This window comes from Anabas testudineus, chromosome 6 (assembly GCF_900324465.2).
Source record: "Anabas testudineus chromosome 6, fAnaTes1.2, whole genome shotgun sequence".
Taxonomy (NCBI): Eukaryota; Metazoa; Chordata; class Actinopteri; order Anabantiformes; family Anabantidae; genus Anabas; species Anabas testudineus.
The window spans coordinates 16,679,188-16,700,124 of NC_046615.1; the positions used below are offsets into that span (position 1 = coordinate 16,679,188).

Consider the following 20,937-nt stretch of genomic DNA (forward strand, 5'->3'; position numbering starts at 1 on the left):
AAAAGCAGAGGAAGGGAACATGCCCTATTTCCATGACACCATAAACAGGAAATGGGAAGGGCCCAGTGCTTCCAGAAGATTTAAAATGAGGGTGGAAGTTGCCAGAGAGCAGAACTTTCCCATAATATAAGTCCACATACACAGATTTACTCACGCTTATACATATTTGTAAACACACAAATACGCACTCACAATATTGAAGTCACCTAAGCTTTAAGCTAATTCGATCTACACACTTCCCACTCTCTTCTTTGTCTTCCCAGGAGTGAAAAAAAAAGAAGTGTCCCTCTCACGCCCCCACAGCAGAAGAGAGCAGGAGAGAAGTCGTGGCGGTCCTTTTGGTGGCCTCCTCTATGCAGGTCCCATTTCCTGCAGTCACCATGCCAACCTGTGTGAGGAGGAAGCTTAGCTGTGAGCCCAAAGAGACTTGATGAGGTCCTGGGATAATTAGCAGCTCATTATGGAGCCCATTGAATAGGCCAATGAGCTCCAGGAGCCACAAGAGACAGTGCAGTGGAAAACACACAGGATCTGAGCTCACTTCAAAGGAAAGCGCTCACTTTTTATATCACATAATACAGAGGAGAGAGAGAGAGGGAAAGAAAATATTGCTCTCCATTGACACAAATAAACCTCATAATCCCCATTTTATGCCTGTGTGTGTGTGTGTGTGGGTGGCTGTGTGGATGAGTGTGCTAGAGAGGATCTCTATGTCACACCAATCTGAGGATTTTTTTCTCCCCCAGAGGCCTTAGTTGCTCCACAAATGCATGAAACACAGCCAGTCCGCCCACACACACACACACACACACACACACACAGATGTGCACACAACTCACAATACCATTCTTAAACTTAAGCTCTCAGAAAGTACGGGAACACAGTGTGAGTGCCAGAGATCCCCAGTTAAGCTATCTGTCTATCATCCCCAGTCCTGTTCCCAAATCTCACTGTGTCTCTCTTCGACACAAAGGAAGGCACTAGTCACACAGGCTAAACCACGCATACCGCTGTGCCAGGTGACCCATAGTGCAGTTTGACTGCGTTCAACTGTGCATGAGATTCATTTTGTGTGTGCATACGTGCTCCTCTGTCTACAACATATTGTTGTAGTTACGGGTATATAGTGTGACGCAGACTTGATGATAATAGCAATGTAAGAAAATGTCCTGTAGAAACGCCTAGAAAGTTATATTAATTGCATTTATATAGTAATTAATAGTTCTGTTCATCTTCTGCAACAGTAGAGGGCACTGCTCCTCCACAGTGCTTGTGACATAAGTGCCATCTTTCTTCACTTGTGTTGTAGTCTTAATGTTTGTGTGAAGTTGTGCCATTGGTTTTTCTAATGTGGATCTAAATACTTGAGATATAAATCTCGCATAAAATTGGTTTGGTAAGTGAGAGAGGTGTGATAAAGGGTGTCTAAGGTGATGCAGCTTGTCAGTAGCTTTTCTTGGTGTCTGTCATGTCAACGGTGCAGCACCTGCACCCCCTACTGGTGGTAGGTAAGAGAACATGCAACACTGTGAAAACTGAAAAACCGAAAAGTTACTTTGAGGAAGTTTCAGTGAGTTCAACTTCCTAAAAGTCTTTTTTTGTGTGTGTGTGGTGGAGCATGTTGAAGTAATCACTGTTTTTTTGCTAGTTCATCACCCAACTGACATACGTCAATGCTAGAAAAACACATGACCAAATGTCTCTTCCTAATGCAAATTCCAACCATCAGTCACGAGTTGATTAAAAATATTTAATTTAACAGAAATTGTCAAACAAAGGCACATAATCCATAAAAATACAACTGATTGATTGCGGGTGTACCAGAGATAAAAGGAGAATGTAAACCACATCTTTAGTTCTGTAGGTAAAACTTCCTTAAATATCTCAAAACAGGAACAAAATAGTAGAATACAGTGAGTAGAACATTAAATGTCAACACAAACATGTTATAATGGCAGACAACCATTTAAAGTGGTCCATAGCTTCATGTTAGATCTTCATAGGCGTTGTTTGCAAGACAAACATAACAATAACATGTTAGTTATAAAACAGGCTCATAGTTCATCATTTAGAGTCTGCACTGTGCTCCTCGATCAGCATCACAGCACTGAAGGCTTTTTTTTTTTATTTAAAAAAAGGGAAATGCATTATTCCTCAGAAAAAAGGCCTTATATCACAGTATAACCCACTGCCTCTCTGTACAAGACAAACATCAAACTGGGTAAAACCCATAAGACATGTAAATACAGACAGCCAAGTGGCTGGGTCTGTTTTTGTGTGTGACTGCACTGGAAAGACTGGTGTGTGTTGATATTACGACACCACCAGCACTGTAATGCAGCTGGATTGTTTTTTGACCCTTGAGAGAGGAGACAGCTGGCCTTATCAGAGCCGAGCAGCAGCTTCAGTGTTTATGGATATCTCATGCCAAAGTTAATGACAGTGCCTCACTCCTTGTTGCTCCCACAGCACAAAGATCCTCTAACTGTAAAACGTAAATGTAAAACGCTCACTACTAAAAAAATAATAAAAACAGTGCTTTTAGAAATCACATATATTGCACTTAAAACACTAGGAACAGTACACAGAGCAACTTGATGAGATGACTGGCCCCACAGACGAGGCAATGAGGAACAGAGAAACTTAACTGGAAGAAGAAAAAGATGTGTGTTGCCTTTGTGCTTAGAGTCTTCAAGAAAAGTAATAGTTCCAAATATGGGAAGTGCTTTTTTTGTCTTTCTGCAGAGAGTTAGATTAAAAAATGTATATCAGTGTTATGAGCCAACACCAGCAGCCTGGTAGTTTGACTTAGTACAAATGCTGTAAACAGAAGGAAATGTCCTGGCTCTGTCCAGCTCCTAACCTCTTAAAACAATGTTATGTTTTAATGATAAGCTAAACTAAACAGCTGCTGGCTGCAGGTTAATATTTACTATACCACCCTGAGGTGCATCAATCTGCTCAACTAACTCTTATCAAGAAAGCAATTAAGCACATTTCCCAAGTCCAACTATTCCTTCTACGGTAACATTTATTATTTCACAGGTATGGCCAACAAGATGCCAAGTTTGAGGTTTTGACAGATTTAAATGTTGAACAGAAGCACAATGATAAACTTCATCATTTGTCATTTGCCTAATTTTCTCTTAAGCTATGGATTTTCATCCAAGAGCTGTGGGAGAGTGTGAGTCTAGGTTGTTGCGTTATAGTGAAAATGTTTAATACTTCATTTGACTTTTTATGTCTGATAAATTCATAGCAATCACGTTAAATGAAATTATTAGCCACACACATTCAAGTCTAGACATGAAAAAAGAAAAATTTCATTTCAGTCTAAAAAAAAGTGACGTAAGTAAAATCGTGGTGATCGTGTCTCCTGACGATTGTACAACCAATCCTCTTAGACAGTCCTATCCTGACAACCGACAGCATCCATGTTGTTCTTGTTTACAGTATGTTCTGTGCACTGTGCATCAGGCAGGCACCAGCAATCTATCTATGGCATACTGTAAACGGTCCCAGTTCTTCCAGAATATGGTCAAGAAACAAAGCCCGAGGAAAGTAGCTACCACATGGTATCGGCTCCTCATCAGTGGGGCAGCAAACTTGGCAGCAGTGGAAACGCACACCAGGATGACGGTGATGATGGCCAGCATGATGTTGATGCTTTTCCCAAGCAAGACTCGGGCGTCGTGGCTCTCGAGCTGCACTGTCTGCTGCTGCTGCTGCTGCTGGAGCTCCAGCTTGGACACGCGCGTCTGACACGACTCAAGGGCTTCCTGAGACATAAGAGGAGAGAGTTTGGATGTTCTGATTGTTTCCCAAGTGGCTGAGGAGCATTTTGCTGAATTTCTAATCCCCAATTCCCTCACAGGATTAATTATGTATCAGCAGAGCAATGTGAGGCATGATATCATACTGCTGATGCACTTCCAACCATATTTATATGATCCAAACTAAATTACCCTCAGATAAGCCACGTGCCTTGCAAATTAAGATTCACTATTCTTTACCTGTATGTCTCTGGCCCTTTCTTGAGCCTGGTAGGCCACCCTCTCCTCGATGCTCGCCAGTTCTTGCTTCAAATTAGCCATCTCATGCTGATGAAGTTCTGTCAGGTCATTCAGTTGGTCTTCCAAACGCTCGTACCTAGCAATCAGTACATGAGACAATGAGTTAAAAATAGGTATTTATAGAAATCTTAATGCATCTTTAATGTGCCTATGTGGCTTTTAATGTGAATACATCCTTGATGTATCACAAAATGTTCTGAGTGCTATTGCTATTTACATGTTTATATGAATATAAACAGTAATTATGTCTATTAGCAAATGAATAATAGACATAATGACAAACAGTAGACCTGGTGCTGAATTATGCAATAAAATATTTAAAAGGAAAAATATACCTGTATCTTTCCTCCTGCAGTGTTTGGCTTATGATGCCAAACTCTCTCTTAAACTGAGATTTTAGATCCTCAACATCCTCCTCCAGCTGACTCTGGGCCTCTTTGATCTCCCTCACTTCCTCCAGGGTCACGACTAGTTTGCTCTGGCCATCTCCCCCCGCTGCCAGCCCCTGGCTGTGGCCAAGACTGTCTGCTTGCCCCGCTGACACTCCTCCTCCCACTGGGTTCCCATTACTGTCTGCTGAAATGGAAGCACTCTCTGAGGAGCATTCATCATCACTGGGATACTTGGGTTTTCCCACCATAGAGGTGCTGTTACTCAGGCCCTTTGCTGCACTGTCAGTGGGCAACTGGGAAGAAGAGTCCAGAGTAGTCTTGAGTTGGGCAATGTTGTCAGCGCTGCCAAACTTATTTCTGATGAGGTTGGCGAACTCTCTGGGCTTACTAAAGAAGAAGGGAGGGGAGAGGGAAACACCTGGTCCAATGGTCTTGATCTTGTCCATGGTCGGGTGTCGGCCACTTCCAGTCATGTCCCTCAGCAGCTCTCTGGGTGATTCCCTGGGTATGGTACTGTGTTTGACAGTAGACATGCGTTGCGTTGGGCTGTGATGGATCTCACTGTCTTTCATCTTTCGATGGTACTGTTCCAGCTTCTTTTGCATCTGAGCAATGTTTTGTGCCGATTTCTGGTTCTTCTTCTCAAACACCTGCTTGATGCGCCCCACTTGCTGCTTGTCCGCACTGTTCACCAACTTGAGATACTCCGCCACATTCTCATCTCGCGCTGTCTGCTCGATCTTCAGCTGCTCTGTGACTTTCAGTATCTTCTGCTGGAGGTTGTCCAAACAAGAACGACTACGTTGAATCTCGAAGCCAAGACCAGGACGGGGACTTCCCTCACTCAGGTCCAGGTCCAGATTGTTCTCTGAAGAACCCCGCCGCATCGACACAGAGATGCTCAGAGAACTTCCCTCTGTTCTCTGGTCCTGTGAAGAAGAGGAACAAAGATTAGAAACAGTTTAATACCATTGTCATGTCATCTAAATCATTTTGTAAAACTACTATCTGACTAGCTGCAGGCAATGAATGTTTGAGTAAAGCTGAATTAGTAAGTACAGTGGCTCTATGTAAACCATGGGAGTTTACATCAAACAGTTTAAATGAACTGTTTGCTTAGCTGGGTTAAATTGTTTGTTTTTGTAAACCTGAACTGCTGGTGTTGCTATGCCCTGTGGATTCAGTTGTGCAGCAAGGCTTTAAAACTACTTGCATGATGCTTTGCAATTGTGTCTGAATTTTGGCACATGCACCATTTCCATATTGCTTCTCATATGGCCACTGTGAGACCAACTGGGTGTGTATGTAATGCTCTTATTTGGCACATCTGTTATGTTGTAGCAGCCAAATAATCTGTTTGTTTATCGTACAGCACACTGTGGACACAGATGACAAAATTCAGACAACAGCTATTAATGTGTGTGAAATAAATGGAGCATGCACATCTAATGTAGGTCAGTGATAATGTCACATGAGGCCACAAGGCTCAGGAAATCCCTTTTTCAGACAATGCTCCCCAGTTTTCCAGTAAATTTCAATTTTCCTGATAAAAGCTGGCATTAGGTTTTTGATCAGTGTGTCTGAAGTTCATTGAACGCTCTTGGGTAGATTTGAGGAAGTAAAGATGAATAAATATAGCTTGACTAAGCAAGTTTAACTTTCACAGGAACTTGAACCTTGTTCTACACTGACCAAACTGAGGAGAGCCGTGAAGCAACAGTTTATTAAGGTTTCTGAGCTGTATTCTGGAGTGCAAGTGTCAGTTCCTGTGTAAGGGTACTCTAGTTTAAGTGGTCTAACAAGGCACAGAAAGTTGCAGGATGATCACAGCACAAAATCGGCGTAATGATAAGAGGTGTAAGCTGATCGTGTCTAATACAAAGTGTTGAACAATAGGCTCTATGGGTTGTCCAAAGCTGCACTAATCCCAACTAATGTAACACTGCTAGTTTCAAGCAAATAAACAGATCGCAGCTAACCCAAGCAGACCTAGGACTCAATCCTACTTAGCATTGCCACATCACCGCTTAATGGTTACATATTACAGGCTAAGTACTTTACAATCGACTAATGCATCAAGAGTTCACCACAAACTGAAGCTGCACACCGCATGACTGTCAGGTGGCACTCAAGAGAGGGTTTACCAATAACAGGGTAATTATCGATGGCTCACACACACTGGTCTAAACACGGAGTGACATACTCAGACTAAAACAAAAACATATTCAGCAACAGCTTCTCTCTTTTTTCATTTGTATTTAACCTATCGAGTTTCACTCATACCATCCTGTTTACTTGCTGTTGGCACTATGACCTCACACTCAGTGAACTGGTCAAACTTGTCTGTGAGGCAGAGACAGTCAGCAGCAAAAACTGAGCTGGAATTTGATCATATCTGACATCTCCACTTAGAATGTGGTTTCACGGTAATGGGCAACAAGGAAACGGCTTTGTATTTCAACAACTATTGGGAAGATCACTGTCGAGTTCTTTACAGACTATGAATTCAGTTTTAATACATAATATATATATTTTATGTGAAGTGTGTGATCAGAGAATGCCAGCTTATTTCTACAAGCATGTCTGGGGTGTTTCAGTCACTGTCCTCATCCCCCACCCACCCCTTCTCTGGCATCTGTCCCTCTTGAACACAGGACCCTTTCTTTGCAGAGAAAAAAGCTCACTTTGTCATGTCCTACCTCTGCTCTGTCCAGGACTCTGACGAGCAAGAGCAAGCCACTGCATATGGATCCACTGGGCTGACGTATAACACCAGGAGCCCTGCACAATCACAAGCCCACCCTCCAGAGAGCATGCTGTAGCTATTGTCAAATGTTCACAGAGAAACTGCCCTTTTGTCAAAACTATTTGTCATACAAAAGTAATATCCTGCAAAACAGCTTGCAGGGTAAGCTGTTGTTCCTCATATTCTCCAGTATTTGAAGTTTCAAATGATAAAAAACTGCCTGTTTGACCAGACAACTTCGACTGTATACTATTTCTGCATGCTAAAACTAAGCTGCCCCCTCAAGCACTCTCCAACTACTTTAATATTTTCCTAGCTTTAGGGGCCAAGTAGGGATTTACCTTTATTACTTCAAGGTCCAGTGATACTGTACTGTAGATATTGGCTGAGCGTAAAATAGATCAAAACTTGTACTGCAAACTGTTGGTGAATCACTGTTCACTGTGTGCCTGCAGCAAAAGCAGACTTTTTAAGGTTTGGCATATGTGTAAAAACTCCTGATACAACTTCCATCTCCACACTGATCCATCTGAACTAATGAGTATCAAGCCAAACTTGCATTAAACGGCCGTAAATGAGAGTCACACGCTTTGTGTTATAAAAATAAGATGTTGGGAGGATGAGGATTCATGACTACAGCTCCAATAACATGAAATCACAACCCAGATTTTTTACACACAAAAGCAAGTATGACAGACATTTTCCCAATAAGAGATTTGGACCATTTCAATTTAATAAGCCTATTTCTTCTGTCACTGCTACTCAAGATTTCTACTTACACTGACTAACTGCTGGAGCAATCTGAGGTTCTCTCTGGTTGAATGGCTCTGTTAAATACATTAGCCTCATGCTGATGAAAATGTCCTACCAAATCTGCTGAGGAGCTGCCCTACTTTTCACTCTGTTTCTCCCAAACACTTATGCAGGCAGTATTCAGAGGTTGCTGAGGTGGGAGGGTAAAGCAGGGCAGGGTGAAATCTGCCAGTGGTCTGTGTTTACATGAAAGGTCAAACAGAGTTTTATGACATGGTGACCTGTCTGAATGTTCTCGAGCAAAACTATGGGCTTCTATCTGTGCCCAACAGCTAAGACTCTATAGGATATAAATGGTTGGGCGGTGTGAGACCCAACTGTCTGATCATGTCTTCAAAAGTATGAACATGAGAAAATCTTTTGTTCTGAAACTAAAGCTGTTATCTTAGAAATTAGCAAGTCAGACATATGAAGGCTGCTGTTTGACTTATTCTTTGATAATAACATGTTAGTAGAACAGTAGAAGAGACGGAAAGAAAGCGAGGAACAAAACAGAGAGATAAGAGATAAGAGGACGGGAATAGAACAAAGGGAGGATGATCCCATACGCAGCTCTGCAGCACCCATCATCCCAATGATCCTCATCTCCGGGGTCTACAGGAGGCCTATGTGCCTCCAGGGTGCCTTCCTCACACCTCAGCCCTGTATGAGCCCCCTGTCCCCCACACTGCCCTACATAGCACACAGCGTCTGTCCAACACCATGACCCATTTAATATGCTCTGAACTCGCTTGACAGCATAACATAAAGATCCAACTGCATTAGCCTCAATCTAAACCCAACCAGGGACAGCTGTGTGTTGAAACCAGCCCAAATCTTTGCTGCCTTTTGGGGCTACATTGGGGGGGAATCGATGGAAACTGCAGATTCTGCTTATCTTGCACTGCAGTGTTCCTACTCTTCGATAAATTATCTAGTTAGTCATTCAGTTTTTCATGCAAACACAGCTTTTATGCTCACTTGTCTACTGTTGCACTGGAATAAATAGGCAAAGCAGCAATTCAGCGTTTTTTTGTCTAGAGAAAACTAAGAACTTGTGAAACCACACAAACAAGGTGGTCATGCTGTGTGCAAATATTCAGTACTGAGCTGCATTAGTGAAAAAATATGGGTTGAGATTAGCAGAACATACAGAGGATGAGTTTGTTTCGCTCTAATCTTGCTGTCCCTCCCTGCTGGGGGCCACAGTTATTTACTTGTGCTAACAGGAAGGCTTTGCCCCTGTTAACAGGAAGTTTTCTTAGTAACTATACGCAACAGAAACTGTAATCTGGTAAAACCATCAGTTCACAATGTGAGATCAGATCATGCAGGGACACTGACACATGCAAACACAAGCGCAGGTGTTTTGCAGTGTTGTAAAGAAGTGTGTGTTGGACACGGTGGCACTTCTTAAGCATCCACTGTGTTAATGAACCCCTAAATAAAAACACACGTACACACAGGGGAAAAAAGCTGGCGAACCCGCTGAAATGGAACAAAACCGTCCCTTCAGCGGAGAACAGAACCACAGAGGGGAAGAAGCCCACAGTGCTTATTGGTATTCCCTCCAGCTGATCCTCATGGATACAGACACTCTCCCACTCAGGGCTCACAAGGGGAGGCAGGAAGAAAACCACAGACAGAGAGAGTGGGAACGACAGGGAGCACAACTTTGATTGTAGTGAGAAAGCTGACCCAACATCTCCCCCTCCTCCTCTCATCTGCATCCCACAGCTGCCTATGTTGCTGACTTCGTTTGCTTTCTTTGAGGCCAAACAGAATGCCTCATCAGAAATGAAGAGCAGCAATATAGTTTGAAGTCTTCAGTTTGCTGAATGACTAATCCTTATGAAGTCAGAGGAATAAAATGCTTAAGGCGCATTCATCATTGCCTCATAGACAAGCTGGACCAGAACTAAATCAATAACACGTTAGCACTCGCTGTGTCTGTTTGCCCCTGTGGACGGGGGAATTATTGAATGGGATTCAAGATACATGTAGCTGTATTGAACATGCAGATTCAAAGTGAGAGTGAATACAGCCAGAGGTGTAGCTGAGTTTGTGGGTCACCTCAGTACCTAGCCACAAAAATTGCCATTTATTAATTTACATAGCATATTAAAAGGTTGACAGCCGTACAGAACCGATGGCTAGTTTGTTTAACTTGTGTCTAGTTAAACTAATGTGGGGGGAACCACTACAAGGAACCAGGAAAGGTTCAAGTAAGAACAAAACATGTTGCAGAGAAATGGCACAAAATCTCCAGCCAGCAAGGGTTAAAAACCGAGTCCGTCAGACGGACGTGTTGCATCACCGCTGGCCTCTAACCCACTATATCTGCTGCACAATGGCTTTTTGAGAAACAAAACTGCAATGTTATATGCAAGCAACAAAAGGAGGAAATACATAATGACCAGCAGTAATAACCAGCCAGATACCCAGATATGTATGTGTGATATTGTGTTGATGGGTTTAACCACAACAGCCTAAATGTCTTCTTGGGAAAATTGGCTCAAATTCTGCATATATGATGAAAGTTGTGGATTTTAGTCATTTACAAGAGTTAGCGTCCCATTTGAAAGCTAAACGAGACTCAGGCCTGAACGTTCATACACATTCTAGCAAAGGAAACAATGTCCCGCATAACACTTGAGTGACTTTCTGGTTGCATGAGTATCACACTTGACTCTTCTGTGTCACTGTGACAGAGAGCACCTGGGTTTATCAGTCACAGCCATCAAGGGATTTGTCTGAGCATCACACTATAACATTAGTAAATGGTGAACTGTTTCTGTTTTTTGCTTACAGAGTTTTTCTTATTCAAATGAAGGATTGAATGAGTTCTTATGTTGTCGAGTGGTGAAACTTGTTTTTTCCAGTCAAATTTCTATTAGAGCTATATACTGTAAATAAAGGTGTAGGAACGTAGTAATATGGTCATAGGTGATGATAATCCCCCCTTTTAAAATATATGATATAATAATATATGATAAATAAAATAGATGTAATCACTACAGCAAAGATCCCACTTTTAGTTTTTCCAGAAACCGCCTGCTACAACTAAACTAATAAACTAAATTGAAGCGTGAAACAAACATGCGCTGGGCAGTCACCTGTCAGATACAGTAGGTCTGGATAACATTTCTGGTCTGGGTACTTCTGAAAAGTAGGTCAAACACAGTGACCACAAAAACACCTGTAAGACACAATCTAGTACTTAGCTCTGCAGTTTAAGACTTATATATTATATTATATTCAATTATTTCCACTGTACTATTGTTGGTTGTTCTGGTCACAGTCAGTGTTAAGTACATTTAAAGTGTGAGTACATGTTACTGGACGACTGTCCTGCATTATGTGGATGGAGTATGGACTGTGTTCTCCTCTAATGCGCCACTTCCCTTTTGAATTTAATACCTCTGAGTTTTCTTCTGGATTCCTTCCAAGTATCACTACAACTTCTCCCTGAGCGCATGTTCGTTTCTACAGTTTCGGCTCAAACGTATCTCAGCGGGTTGGAGACAGACATGTGCAGCTCCAAACGGCGCAGCTGCTGGTTTCACATGACGTGGACCTCCTCGGACCAGACAACAATGTAAGGCTGGTACAGTGCGGGATCTGCCATTTATGACACAACAATGCAAAATACACTCACATGATACTCACCATCCGGCTGCTGAGGTATTTCTCCACTTCAGATAAACTTCGCACGGACACGTTGGCGCTGGGCATAATAATCCTGCTTTTTGCGCACAGCTGGGAGCCGGTGGTTCTTCAGTTCAGGACCCGGACTAGTTTACAACTCAAGCCTAATCTCGTCTCCATGTTTAGCCCCTCTTTTCCCTCTCCTCGCCTCGCACACCCTCCAACACACACTGGCCACCCTCTTCAACATACAAAAGCTGTGCACGCCCAAACTCCGCCTATTCCTCTCTGCAGGGAGTCTGATCGAGGAGGAGCTGTTAACTCTTTCAACGCGCGCGTTTAAACGTGACGAGATGAGTTTGTAAGCAAAATGACTTGAAGTGATGTGTTTCCACAATATAAACACAAGCATCCTATAATAAAGGACTCTGATTAAAAGAGTGTCGAATAAAAAGTGGTGGGATTAAATAAACTGAATACAGTTTTGTGCATAGAAAGGATCAAAGTACAAGTATTTTATTCTAGGTACTAGTGCAAAATGTCTAAGTATCATTTAGAGTGGTTGTACATGTACTTAATATGATTAAACTGTATATTCTGCATGCAAACTATGTAAATGTAAAATGAAACTCTCTCTAAATGTGTTCACGCTCTGCACCAGCATTTAAACTGTATTGGTTTCGTACTATTAGTGTGATAGGAAGTGGTTGTATTGTAGGTTTTTGTTGCTACTACTCAACGACAAACGACTTGCACACATCTTGTACATTGATAAGATCTCTGTTGACCTATAAGCTGTGTCTTTTTGACTCTATTGAGAATTGTAATTGAAAGATTAAAAAACAAAAACAAAATAAAAACTCTTCAAGTCTTCAAACAGTCAGACAGACCCCAAAAGCCCAACTGGCCTTTCCACTCACATTCATTCAGCTTGATAAGAGCTAATCCACCCAGCCACAAAGACAAAAGCCCCTGATGCATCACAAATGTCTTAACACAAGTGTTTTTGTTTCCAATTGCAAAGACAGTGTGGGCTGTCTATTGTTGGACCACTATTGAAATGCATTAACCTCACACCAAGAGGGTGTGTCAAGTGATGTAGAGATACTGTAGATAGGGCTGTGAAGACTCACATTAAGAAGCTGTTGGACTGGACAATGCACTTCTAAAAACAGCAGCAGAATAAATTCAAGCGGTCATTAAGTTTTAATGCTGCTATCAGTGCCTTTAATTAGCTGGACGCGTTCACTGGATAACTACAGCAAAAGAAAGCGTACAGCCACCGTCTCCAATGAAAAATTCATTGCCTAATAACACACACTGAAAGTCTAGTCCCTTACACTTTGCAACAACTTCCACGTTCATGTCACTTGACACGAAACACAACAATAAGTCACTGGGGTAGGATACAGATTTGCATTATTTATTTAGAAGGGACATGTAAACAATCTGCTGTGTTTATAGAAGCAGGGGCAATTTCCAAGAAGCATAATTACCGAGTTTTCTCTGCAAGTGTATTTATCACCGCACATTCAAGAGAATGTGTAGAAGGCTTGTTTCAGTGGTACCTTCAACCTAAGTCAGCACTACACAAAGGATAGTTTGTTTGTTTTTACTACAATGCTTCATTTTACAGTGCTTAACAAACCAATTATCTGAACCATATTTTATATAGGTTGTTATCATCTATCATTTACATTTATTCCCTGTATTTCAAGTTTTAATTCAGCTATGCAATTCAATTTAATAATGCATATCAGCTGCACATTTAGTACAAAAACAAGTGTTTGAGAAAATACTGCGAAAGCCTGTTCCAGTTTTTCCAAATGTGACCATGAACAGGGGTCCAATACTTCATATTTAGGCTGCTTGTTTTATAACCCACAGCTGTTGTACAAAATACTAACACAAAAACAAATCTGCAGCACACCGAACCTAAAAAGCTTGACTTCTGTGACTACTACTGATAAATTATACTGAGTAAATAATGGAAATCAGCATCTCTACTTCTTACAAATGTTGTCAATCAAATGAAAAGCTCCAATATATAAACAGAGAAACATGAACATGAAGGATGCTTTTATTTTGAAATGACTTTGCCATCATTTTTTGTCCAAAAGATGAAATCCAGGGATTACCAAGTGCTGCCTATTATAGCCTTCTTGGTGCATTCTATATACAAATCTATATACACACACACACAATTACCTCAAATCAATGTGATGTCAAATATTTGACAAGTGATGCTGCCTGATCCTTTGGATTGGCAAACAAATAAGAAATAAAGGTTATAACCTTTAGCAATAACATCTCACAAATCAGTTCACATAATGACAAGCTTTTCCCTCATTTTTAGAAGATAAAAAAGCGTGACCATATATGAAAGCAGTGAAAAACAAACCATCAACATTCCTTCAGAGTACAAACGATATCTGCAGAAAAGGAAAGGCTTGGAGACAATGAAGCATAAAACTCTATGTACAATAAAAAGCACAATCTACTATGCAGGTTTTAAAGGTTTACTCCTGAATGGGCACATATTAGCAGGCTTGCTTGTCATTGGAGTTAACTGTATTTGTCCTCCTTGTGAGCTGTGCTCTCCTGACTGGTTACGGAGGAGCCAGATCTAGGAGCAAGGTAAGAGTGGAAAATAATTCACACAGGACATCATAAATATACTATGACCACTCCACGGCCATCTGCAGAGCCCACAGATTAGTTGGCTGTTGAATTTACACAGTCCAATGTTGCTATTACAGTTGGCACAGTGCATTAGACTCCAGGGACCGCCTGGCTATTATAGTCAGTGGATTCCATTTTGAGGATGTAAGGGATGATGCTGTCAATCTGTACGTTGCCAATGAGCCCAGCGAAAAACAGCTCCTCAGTGACAGCTGCACTTATGAGCCGAAGGGCAGGAAGACGGAGCAACAGCTTGGATAACCTGAAAGCAATGAGAAAGAGAAAAAAAAAATATATATATATATATGTAGCATATCCATCAACGTGAGGATCCAAAATCTAAAAACAGTAATTCATTCTTCATCAATCGATCACTGCACCTTCAGCAACGGGCTGGCATAATGTAGGAAACACTACCAACCTATAGGAATCTTCCGGGTAGGTCCTGGTGACATAGTCCTGCAGCTCCATGTAGGCTTTTTCCTGGAATCTCTCAATCTGTGTGGTATTATCTATGCCTGGGTGATCTGGTACAAAGACAACACACAGTCAGACATCAGTCTGTGCACATTAGGCCATCTGTAACATGGCCATTCTGGAGATCCAACATGCTAAAGATTCTTCCTCAGCACAAAAAAGAGAAATGGAACATATCAATTTTCATTTTGTAAACTGGGTGTCTACACACCAGGACTAAAGAGGACGATGGCTTTGAGGTAGGCATATTCATAAGCATCTGGGGACAGCTTGGACATGCTGTTACAGAACTCTTGCATCCTCCAGATGTGCTCCATTACTAGTTTTACTCGCTCTGGCGACAGCTTGTCTGTGGGAGACAAAAACAACAACATTTATAGAAGGCAAGGATGCAAAGAGCCGAGCATGGTATTTAGTAAATTCAAGCCAATAATTACACAAAAATTAACGTGACAAGTTTCAAATTTCATACTGTATATTGTAAGTCTACAAGCTTTATTTGTGCTCTGCATCGCACTGAAAAACAGGGCTTGATTTTCTGAAAATGTATTCTGTTAAACCTTGCAGGCAGGCAGGGAGAGAGGAGCCATCATACCTTCCTGTAAGCTGGTCTGCAGATGGTTGATAATGGCACTTAATATGGTACCAACATTCATAACATTGGAACACTGTGCCAGACCCAGGGCAAACAGTTCATTCCAGCAGGCTTTCATCAAGTTGATGTCATTGTCTTGGCCACTGTAAAATAATATAAAATAAATTTTACTTTACACCAGAATGTATTATTTACATATAATATTAGAATCTATTTTAACAAAGTGTATTTATAAAACAATGAAACATCTTGTAACAAAAGCTTACCCAAGGGTTTGAAAGGCAGGTATGGAGCGTGCCCAGTGCATAGAGAGAAAAAGTAGGCGAGAAGCTGACTCACAGATGTAGTTGACATTGAGGTACTCTGGCACAGGCAAAGGCATCATAAGCTGTAGGAGCAAATCATGGGGTGGGATGTGGGATATGACTAATGAAGCACTACTGTATTTTTTGTGTCAAGTTGATTTTGTCATCAGGGTCAAGATCAGTTGTTCTACCTTGAAAGGGATATGGCTGTCAGAGAGTAGAGGTCCTTCCAACTCCACTACAGGACCTGACTGGTCCCCTGACATCAGCTGCATTGTGGCCTCCAAGGAGTCTCCTGCTGAACCATCACCAGGCTGCAGGACTTTGGCCAGGGTGTCAAAAGCTCTAATGATAAAACAAAATATGAAAACAAATGCTCATGTTGAAAGACCCATATATTTTGATGAAGACTACATGTTTACATATTGTGGCTGACAAAGAAACAAGAAATAAGGGATAAAACTGAAATCACTGCAGTGCACACCCTTACATGCTGCAAGATGGCACGCTTTTGATTGTCTATAGGACAATCTAATTAAGTCCTTAAAAGCGGAGTCAGAAACCACATGGCCCTACAGGAAATTCTATTAAAGCTTTGTCACAAACAGAAAAAATAGCCCCTGGGTTCTAGTGCTGATGTAGATCCCAACTTATTCAGGAACAACCACTGGTCAGTATCAAAGCTTCTTTATTCTTTATGACATCTCCCTCACCGAGTGATATCACTTTGCTCATCTCCTTGGATGTCTGTCATCGAGCTGTCGCCGTTGCTAAGCGTTTCAACTCCCATCAGATCATTGCCACTGTCACTTGCCTCCCTAGTTTTGTTGAGGTGGGCAAGGGACGTCACTACATTTGCCAGCGTACTGAGGTCACCTTGAGACTGGTCATCCTGGGGAGGAGGGGAACGCAATTACCAAAAATGCTTCATACAAAGTTTGTATTTGTATGCACAGCCCTCCTGCTTTGGGTTGTAAAATATGTTAGGGCTTGTCACCTTTCTGCTTTCGGGAAACAGTAAGGAAAAAACTGGTGCACAACACAAAGATGTTAGGATACATGCATCATTACTGAAAAATAAATTATTTTTGGTAATTGTGGTCAATCTGGCATTTTAAAAACTATAACAATTATCATTGGCTTTTATATTTAAGAGCAAAATAACATGTAAGATTTTAATTAACTGTTCTATAATGTGTAGTTGTCAGTATTACCTTGTCAGGGGATGCAGGGATCAAGATGGTATTTTCCAGCTTGGAGAAGGGTTGTTGAATGTTGAGCAACATGCTTGACTCAAGCAAACTTGTAGACCTGCAGGCAGAAATCTGACATCTCAGATATCACATTATATAATAAAGATCTCTACAGTAGACATACAGTATAGTTAAGATTCTTGAATCATATCAGACAAGTCATTAGTGAGGGTCTTACCAGTTCATTAGTTTCAAAAATACATGTATCTAATTTAACTCCACCCATTCAAATGCCCTGCAAAGAATCCTTTACTATGCTTAAGCCTTTGATGTTGTAATAATTACAACGTGGTATTAAAGTCCTGATTTATGTATAGTAATTCTGAGGCCAATACATTATCTTGAGAGGTGTTTACCAATTTCCTGTTTTTGCATCATGTACATATCTAAATGAGGAAGACAAAACCTGCAAAAAAAAACTAGTATAATACTATGGTTAATAGAAATGAAATAAAAGTGTATAAGATTATCAACTGCACAGGTGTATCTAATAAGCTGGTAAATGTTATTTGTTATGTAGCTGTACCTGGCAGTTTCCTTGTCAGATACAAAAGTGGGTGTGGCAGCCAGGGGGCTACACAGGTTCTTCCGGATGTAAATTTTTTCAGTTGAGGCAGCACAGTTGACAGATTTCTCTCTGGTGGTCACTTCAACAGGCTTCCTCTCACACTGAACAGCTAAAGAACAAAACAAATACATTATTCAAAAACAACAAGTGAACAACTGCACATGAAGACAATATACAGAATATTACAGTCTCTTACAGTCCTGTTTCATGCCCAGAGCTATGCAGCGCTGCAGTCGACAATACTGGCAGCGGTTCCGGTGAAGCTTATTGATGGCACATTCTCCAGAACCCCTGCACGTGTACACCAGGTTCTTCCTAATACTGCGTTTGAAGAAGCCCTTACAGCCCTCACAGCTGACAGCTCCATAATGACGCCCTGAGAGAGGACAGAGAAAACAGGGTCAGGAAGGTTATTGCTGGCACAAGTGCATTGCTGAAAAATAACAGTAAAGCAAATTAAACTTAATTCCTACCTGATGCCTTATCCCCACAGACCACGCAGTACTCCACAACCGGTTTCACAATAGACTGGTCTGAGCTTTCAGTGACAAACTGAATAACAAAACAAGATATTTGAATAACTGAATACAAATATGGCATTCTTTAGGCTTGCTAAACACGTTTATGCTTCAGTCATTTGTTTATCAAAACTAGCTGGAATAAGTCACTAATATCTTCAGGCAGTACCTGAATCTGCTGCCCAGCCAGTTCAGGGGAGGCAAACAACAGCTGGTTAACCCCAGAGCCATCTGGAGCTGCGAGGATGACCTTGTTGGGTGAGCCCTCCTGCTTGGTCAGGATCACCTTCCCACCAGGGGAATAGTCAGTATTTGCTAGAATAAACTGCTGTTTTCCAGGGGATGATGGTTCAAGTGCTGTGACAATCTGGATCTTCTGGCCAGTCTGCTGATCAGTTACAATCTATTGGAAATAAAATAAAATTTAAAAAAAGGGAGGGGTGACAAGAGAGGAAGGTGAGTTAAGCAAATTTGTGTTTTAAAGCTTAAAAATAGTTGCTAGTGGTGACAGACTCTCACATCACCTGAATTCTGTGTCCTAAAGCCATGTTGTTGTCTGCTGGCACAAGCTGAATCCTTTGAGTCTGTCCATCCATTCTGATACTACACACACCTTCTACCACAACTCTTCACATCAGTGCCCCATCAGGCATGCACACCTGTAGAGAGAGAGAGAGAGCACATGTGGTACTTAACATTTTAATCTGTAATTTTCTTACTGCTTAGTAAGACAGTACATATCGGCACTAATATGGGGTTTTAGTGTCTTGTCCACAGACACATTGACAAAGAGCCAGGAATAAGAGGGATTTGAACAACTAACCCTAGGGGTTTGTAGACAACTACAATTGAGTTACAGTTGCCCAGGACAGTGGGGGCTCACTTATTATATATTTTTTGGATTATGATGGATGTTATAGACTGGCGACCTGTCCCTGCCTTTTGCCCAGTGACTACCGGGATTGGCTCCACTACCCTGTGACCCTTAGGAGAATAGATAGATGGATGGATTATGGTAGAGATCCATGTCAGGAATAAACTCTATCAGGTGATCTGATCATATTCATTAGTATAATCAATACATTCTGGTGTTTTCATGTGGATAACAACAGGATCACCAACCTACTCGCTTATTTAATGCTTCTGTTCTGTGTCAATTCATTAACATGGAATATTTCAGATAACTTTCAACACATAGCTAAAAGCAATAATAGTTTTTATAGTGATGTGTGTGAGAGGCCCAAAGGTCGAGCTCAATTTTTTTCCAATTTAATGCATTGTATAACAGCTTAGAGCTGTTATTAAGATGACCCCATACAAAGACTAAGTACAAATACGTAACTTTTACTAACGTCACAGAAACTCTCGATCATCTAGTTTAGCTACTCGTTATCTCCTAATGTAACTATAACATATTTGAAACTTCAAAACCTCATGGATATTTCAACACGATGTTAAAGCTAATGAAGACCAGATTAGCTAGGAATTGTCTAGAATTAACTTTAAAGTAAAAAACAAACATCTGATTGTCATACTGTGAGTTCTATTGCGGGCCTATGTTAACCAATGTTGCTGGCGCTAGCCTGAAACTGCACTACTGGCCTTGTAATAAAATACAGTTTTAAATGAAACGAGCGGTAAAGACCGAGTAGTAACATAAAGATGCTCCTAACAATCAGCTATTTAAAATCGATACGGAAGATAAAGGTATTTCTTTTCCTGTGGGTGAAAGGTCAACATTGAAGGGTTAAAGCATGCTAGGGTTCAAGGCCCATGATGCGAAATCACAGAGTAAATGGAGGGACTTCGGTTTTTATAACTGGACATAATTCGCAATACTTCTTGTGGTGGATTTAAATATAACTCGGCGTTTCAGTGAGGCAGCTCAAGGTGTAACAGTAGCACATGCTGTTGTCACATTTACAATCACAACTATATTGCGGTTGTTTAAGACTAGTTAGCAACGCTAGCTAAGAGCTAACGTTAGCAAAAACACAGTTTGTTGTTGCGGTTATAGCTACTTGTTAGCTGACTAGCATGTCAGTTAACAACGTTTTTGTTGCAGAAACCGCTACAAACAGCTTCACATAAATTTATAACATCGTGTACACAGAAATGCAATCTCATGCACATACCTACAATTTAATATGATCGCCAAATTTAGCGTCAATCTTCATGCGCCGCGCTCCGGACGACAATGCTAACGGGCTAGGTTAGCTGTTTGCTAGTTGGTAGCTTAGCTAATGGCAGCTTCCCTCCTGTAGACCTACTGAACACTCCCTCTCTTCCTGTGTTACTGGACACTCGTACCTCTTTCATGAACCTCTCATGCATCCACATCGGCAGAAACTGCTCACCTGTAAAGAAGTCGTTAGATAATAAATTGTCGTTAATCAATTAAAATGTTAACTGTTGGTGGTAGGGTCAGAGTTCGTGACCTTTTTTTATCAATAAAAATATGCACATGCGCAGTTAGGGGGCAGGATTTGCATGGCCAAGCCAGAGCGTAAACCTGTCAAACTGTGATCATTTGGCTTTGGTGTTGTTTGTTAGAGGAATAAAGAGATATTACTAACAACAACATGTACATAATTAACATTTGCAACCGCAGAATCCATGATCTATTAACATTTGTTATTGCAGGTAAGTAAATAACCTTTAATAATGGACCATTGGAAGTCTACAAACCCAAGAACCTTAATGAATGACATGTTGAGGTTTATACTGATAGGCAACCAACATTAATTAAGACATAATTATTGAAACACAAGCCCATATAATTACCAAAGCATTTTAACAAACAGGGACTCATGCAACAGTGGGAATATAGTATTCTTTTCAAATAACAAAACAGAAATTTCTTAACCTAAAATGTAGTAAATACAGGT

At 41.1% G+C, this 20,937-nt stretch overlaps 2 protein-coding genes across 4 annotated transcripts; both read right to left on the reverse strand.

The window, feature by feature from the left end:
- Nucleotides 1-1,736: 1,736 nt before the first annotated feature.
- On the reverse strand, nucleotides 1,737-11,899 carry LOC113166200 (transmembrane and coiled-coil domain protein 3-like). 3 transcript variants are annotated; one of them, XM_026366196.1, is made up of 4 exons: nucleotides 11,673-11,899; nucleotides 4,409-5,394; nucleotides 4,014-4,149; nucleotides 1,737-3,779 (listed from the first exon to the last, which is right to left on the reverse strand). In XM_026366196.1, exons 1-4 carry the CDS (start codon nucleotides 11,736-11,738, stop codon nucleotides 3,474-3,476), a joined length of 1,494 nt encoding a protein of 497 aa, XP_026221981.1. In that variant the 5' UTR covers nucleotides 11,739-11,899; the 3' UTR covers nucleotides 1,737-3,473. The 3 variants fall into 3 exon arrangements, with proteins under 3 accessions (XP_026221981.1, XP_026221982.1, XP_026221983.1); XM_026366197.1 differs by having other exon boundaries at nucleotides 11,662-11,744; XM_026366198.1 differs by lacking the exon at nucleotides 11,673-11,899 and adding an exon at nucleotides 11,424-11,593.
- A 2,524-nt stretch (nucleotides 11,900-14,423) lies between these two features.
- Nucleotides 14,424-20,351, reverse strand: nr2c1 (nuclear receptor subfamily 2, group C, member 1). The gene is made up of 14 exons (XM_026366479.1): nucleotides 20,185-20,351; nucleotides 18,574-18,708; nucleotides 18,219-18,452; nucleotides 18,005-18,083; nucleotides 17,728-17,907; nucleotides 17,490-17,640; nucleotides 16,925-17,021; nucleotides 16,424-16,602; nucleotides 15,902-16,055; nucleotides 15,672-15,793; nucleotides 15,406-15,548; nucleotides 15,022-15,159; nucleotides 14,755-14,860; nucleotides 14,424-14,595 (listed from the first exon to the last, which is right to left on the reverse strand). The coding sequence occupies exons 2-14, from the start codon at nucleotides 18,643-18,645 to the stop codon at nucleotides 14,424-14,426; spliced, it is 1,827 nt and encodes a 608-aa protein (XP_026222264.1). The 5' UTR covers nucleotides 18,646-18,708; nucleotides 20,185-20,351.
- Nucleotides 20,352-20,937: the final 586 nt, after the last annotated feature.

Excerpts from the sequence above, each read along its gene's own strand:
- LOC113166200 (XM_026366196.1), bottom strand. The coding sequence starts at position 11,738 with ATGCCCAGCGCCAACGTGTCCGTGCGAAGTTTATCTGAAGTGGAGAAA. Across the intron at positions 4,150-4,408 it reads CTGCAGGAGGAAAGATACAG|GTACGAGCGTTTGGAAGACC; the intron begins GTATATTTTTCC and ends ACTGATTGCTAG. Across the intron at positions 3,780-4,013 it reads AAAGGGCCAGAGACATACAG|GAAGCCCTTGAGTCGTGTCA; the intron begins GTAAAGAATAGT and ends CTTATGTCTCAG.
- nr2c1 (XM_026366479.1), bottom strand. The coding sequence starts at position 18,645 with ATGGATGGACAGACTCAAAGGATTCAGCTTGTGCCAGCAGACAACAAC. Across the intron at positions 16,056-16,423 it reads GAGCAAAGTGATATCACTCG|AGCTTTTGACACCCTGGCCA; the intron begins GTGAGGGAGATG and ends TTTTATCATTAG. Across the intron at positions 14,596-14,754 it reads TACCCGGAAGATTCCTATAG|GTTATCCAAGCTGTTGCTCC; the intron begins GTTGGTAGTGTT and ends CATTGCTTTCAG.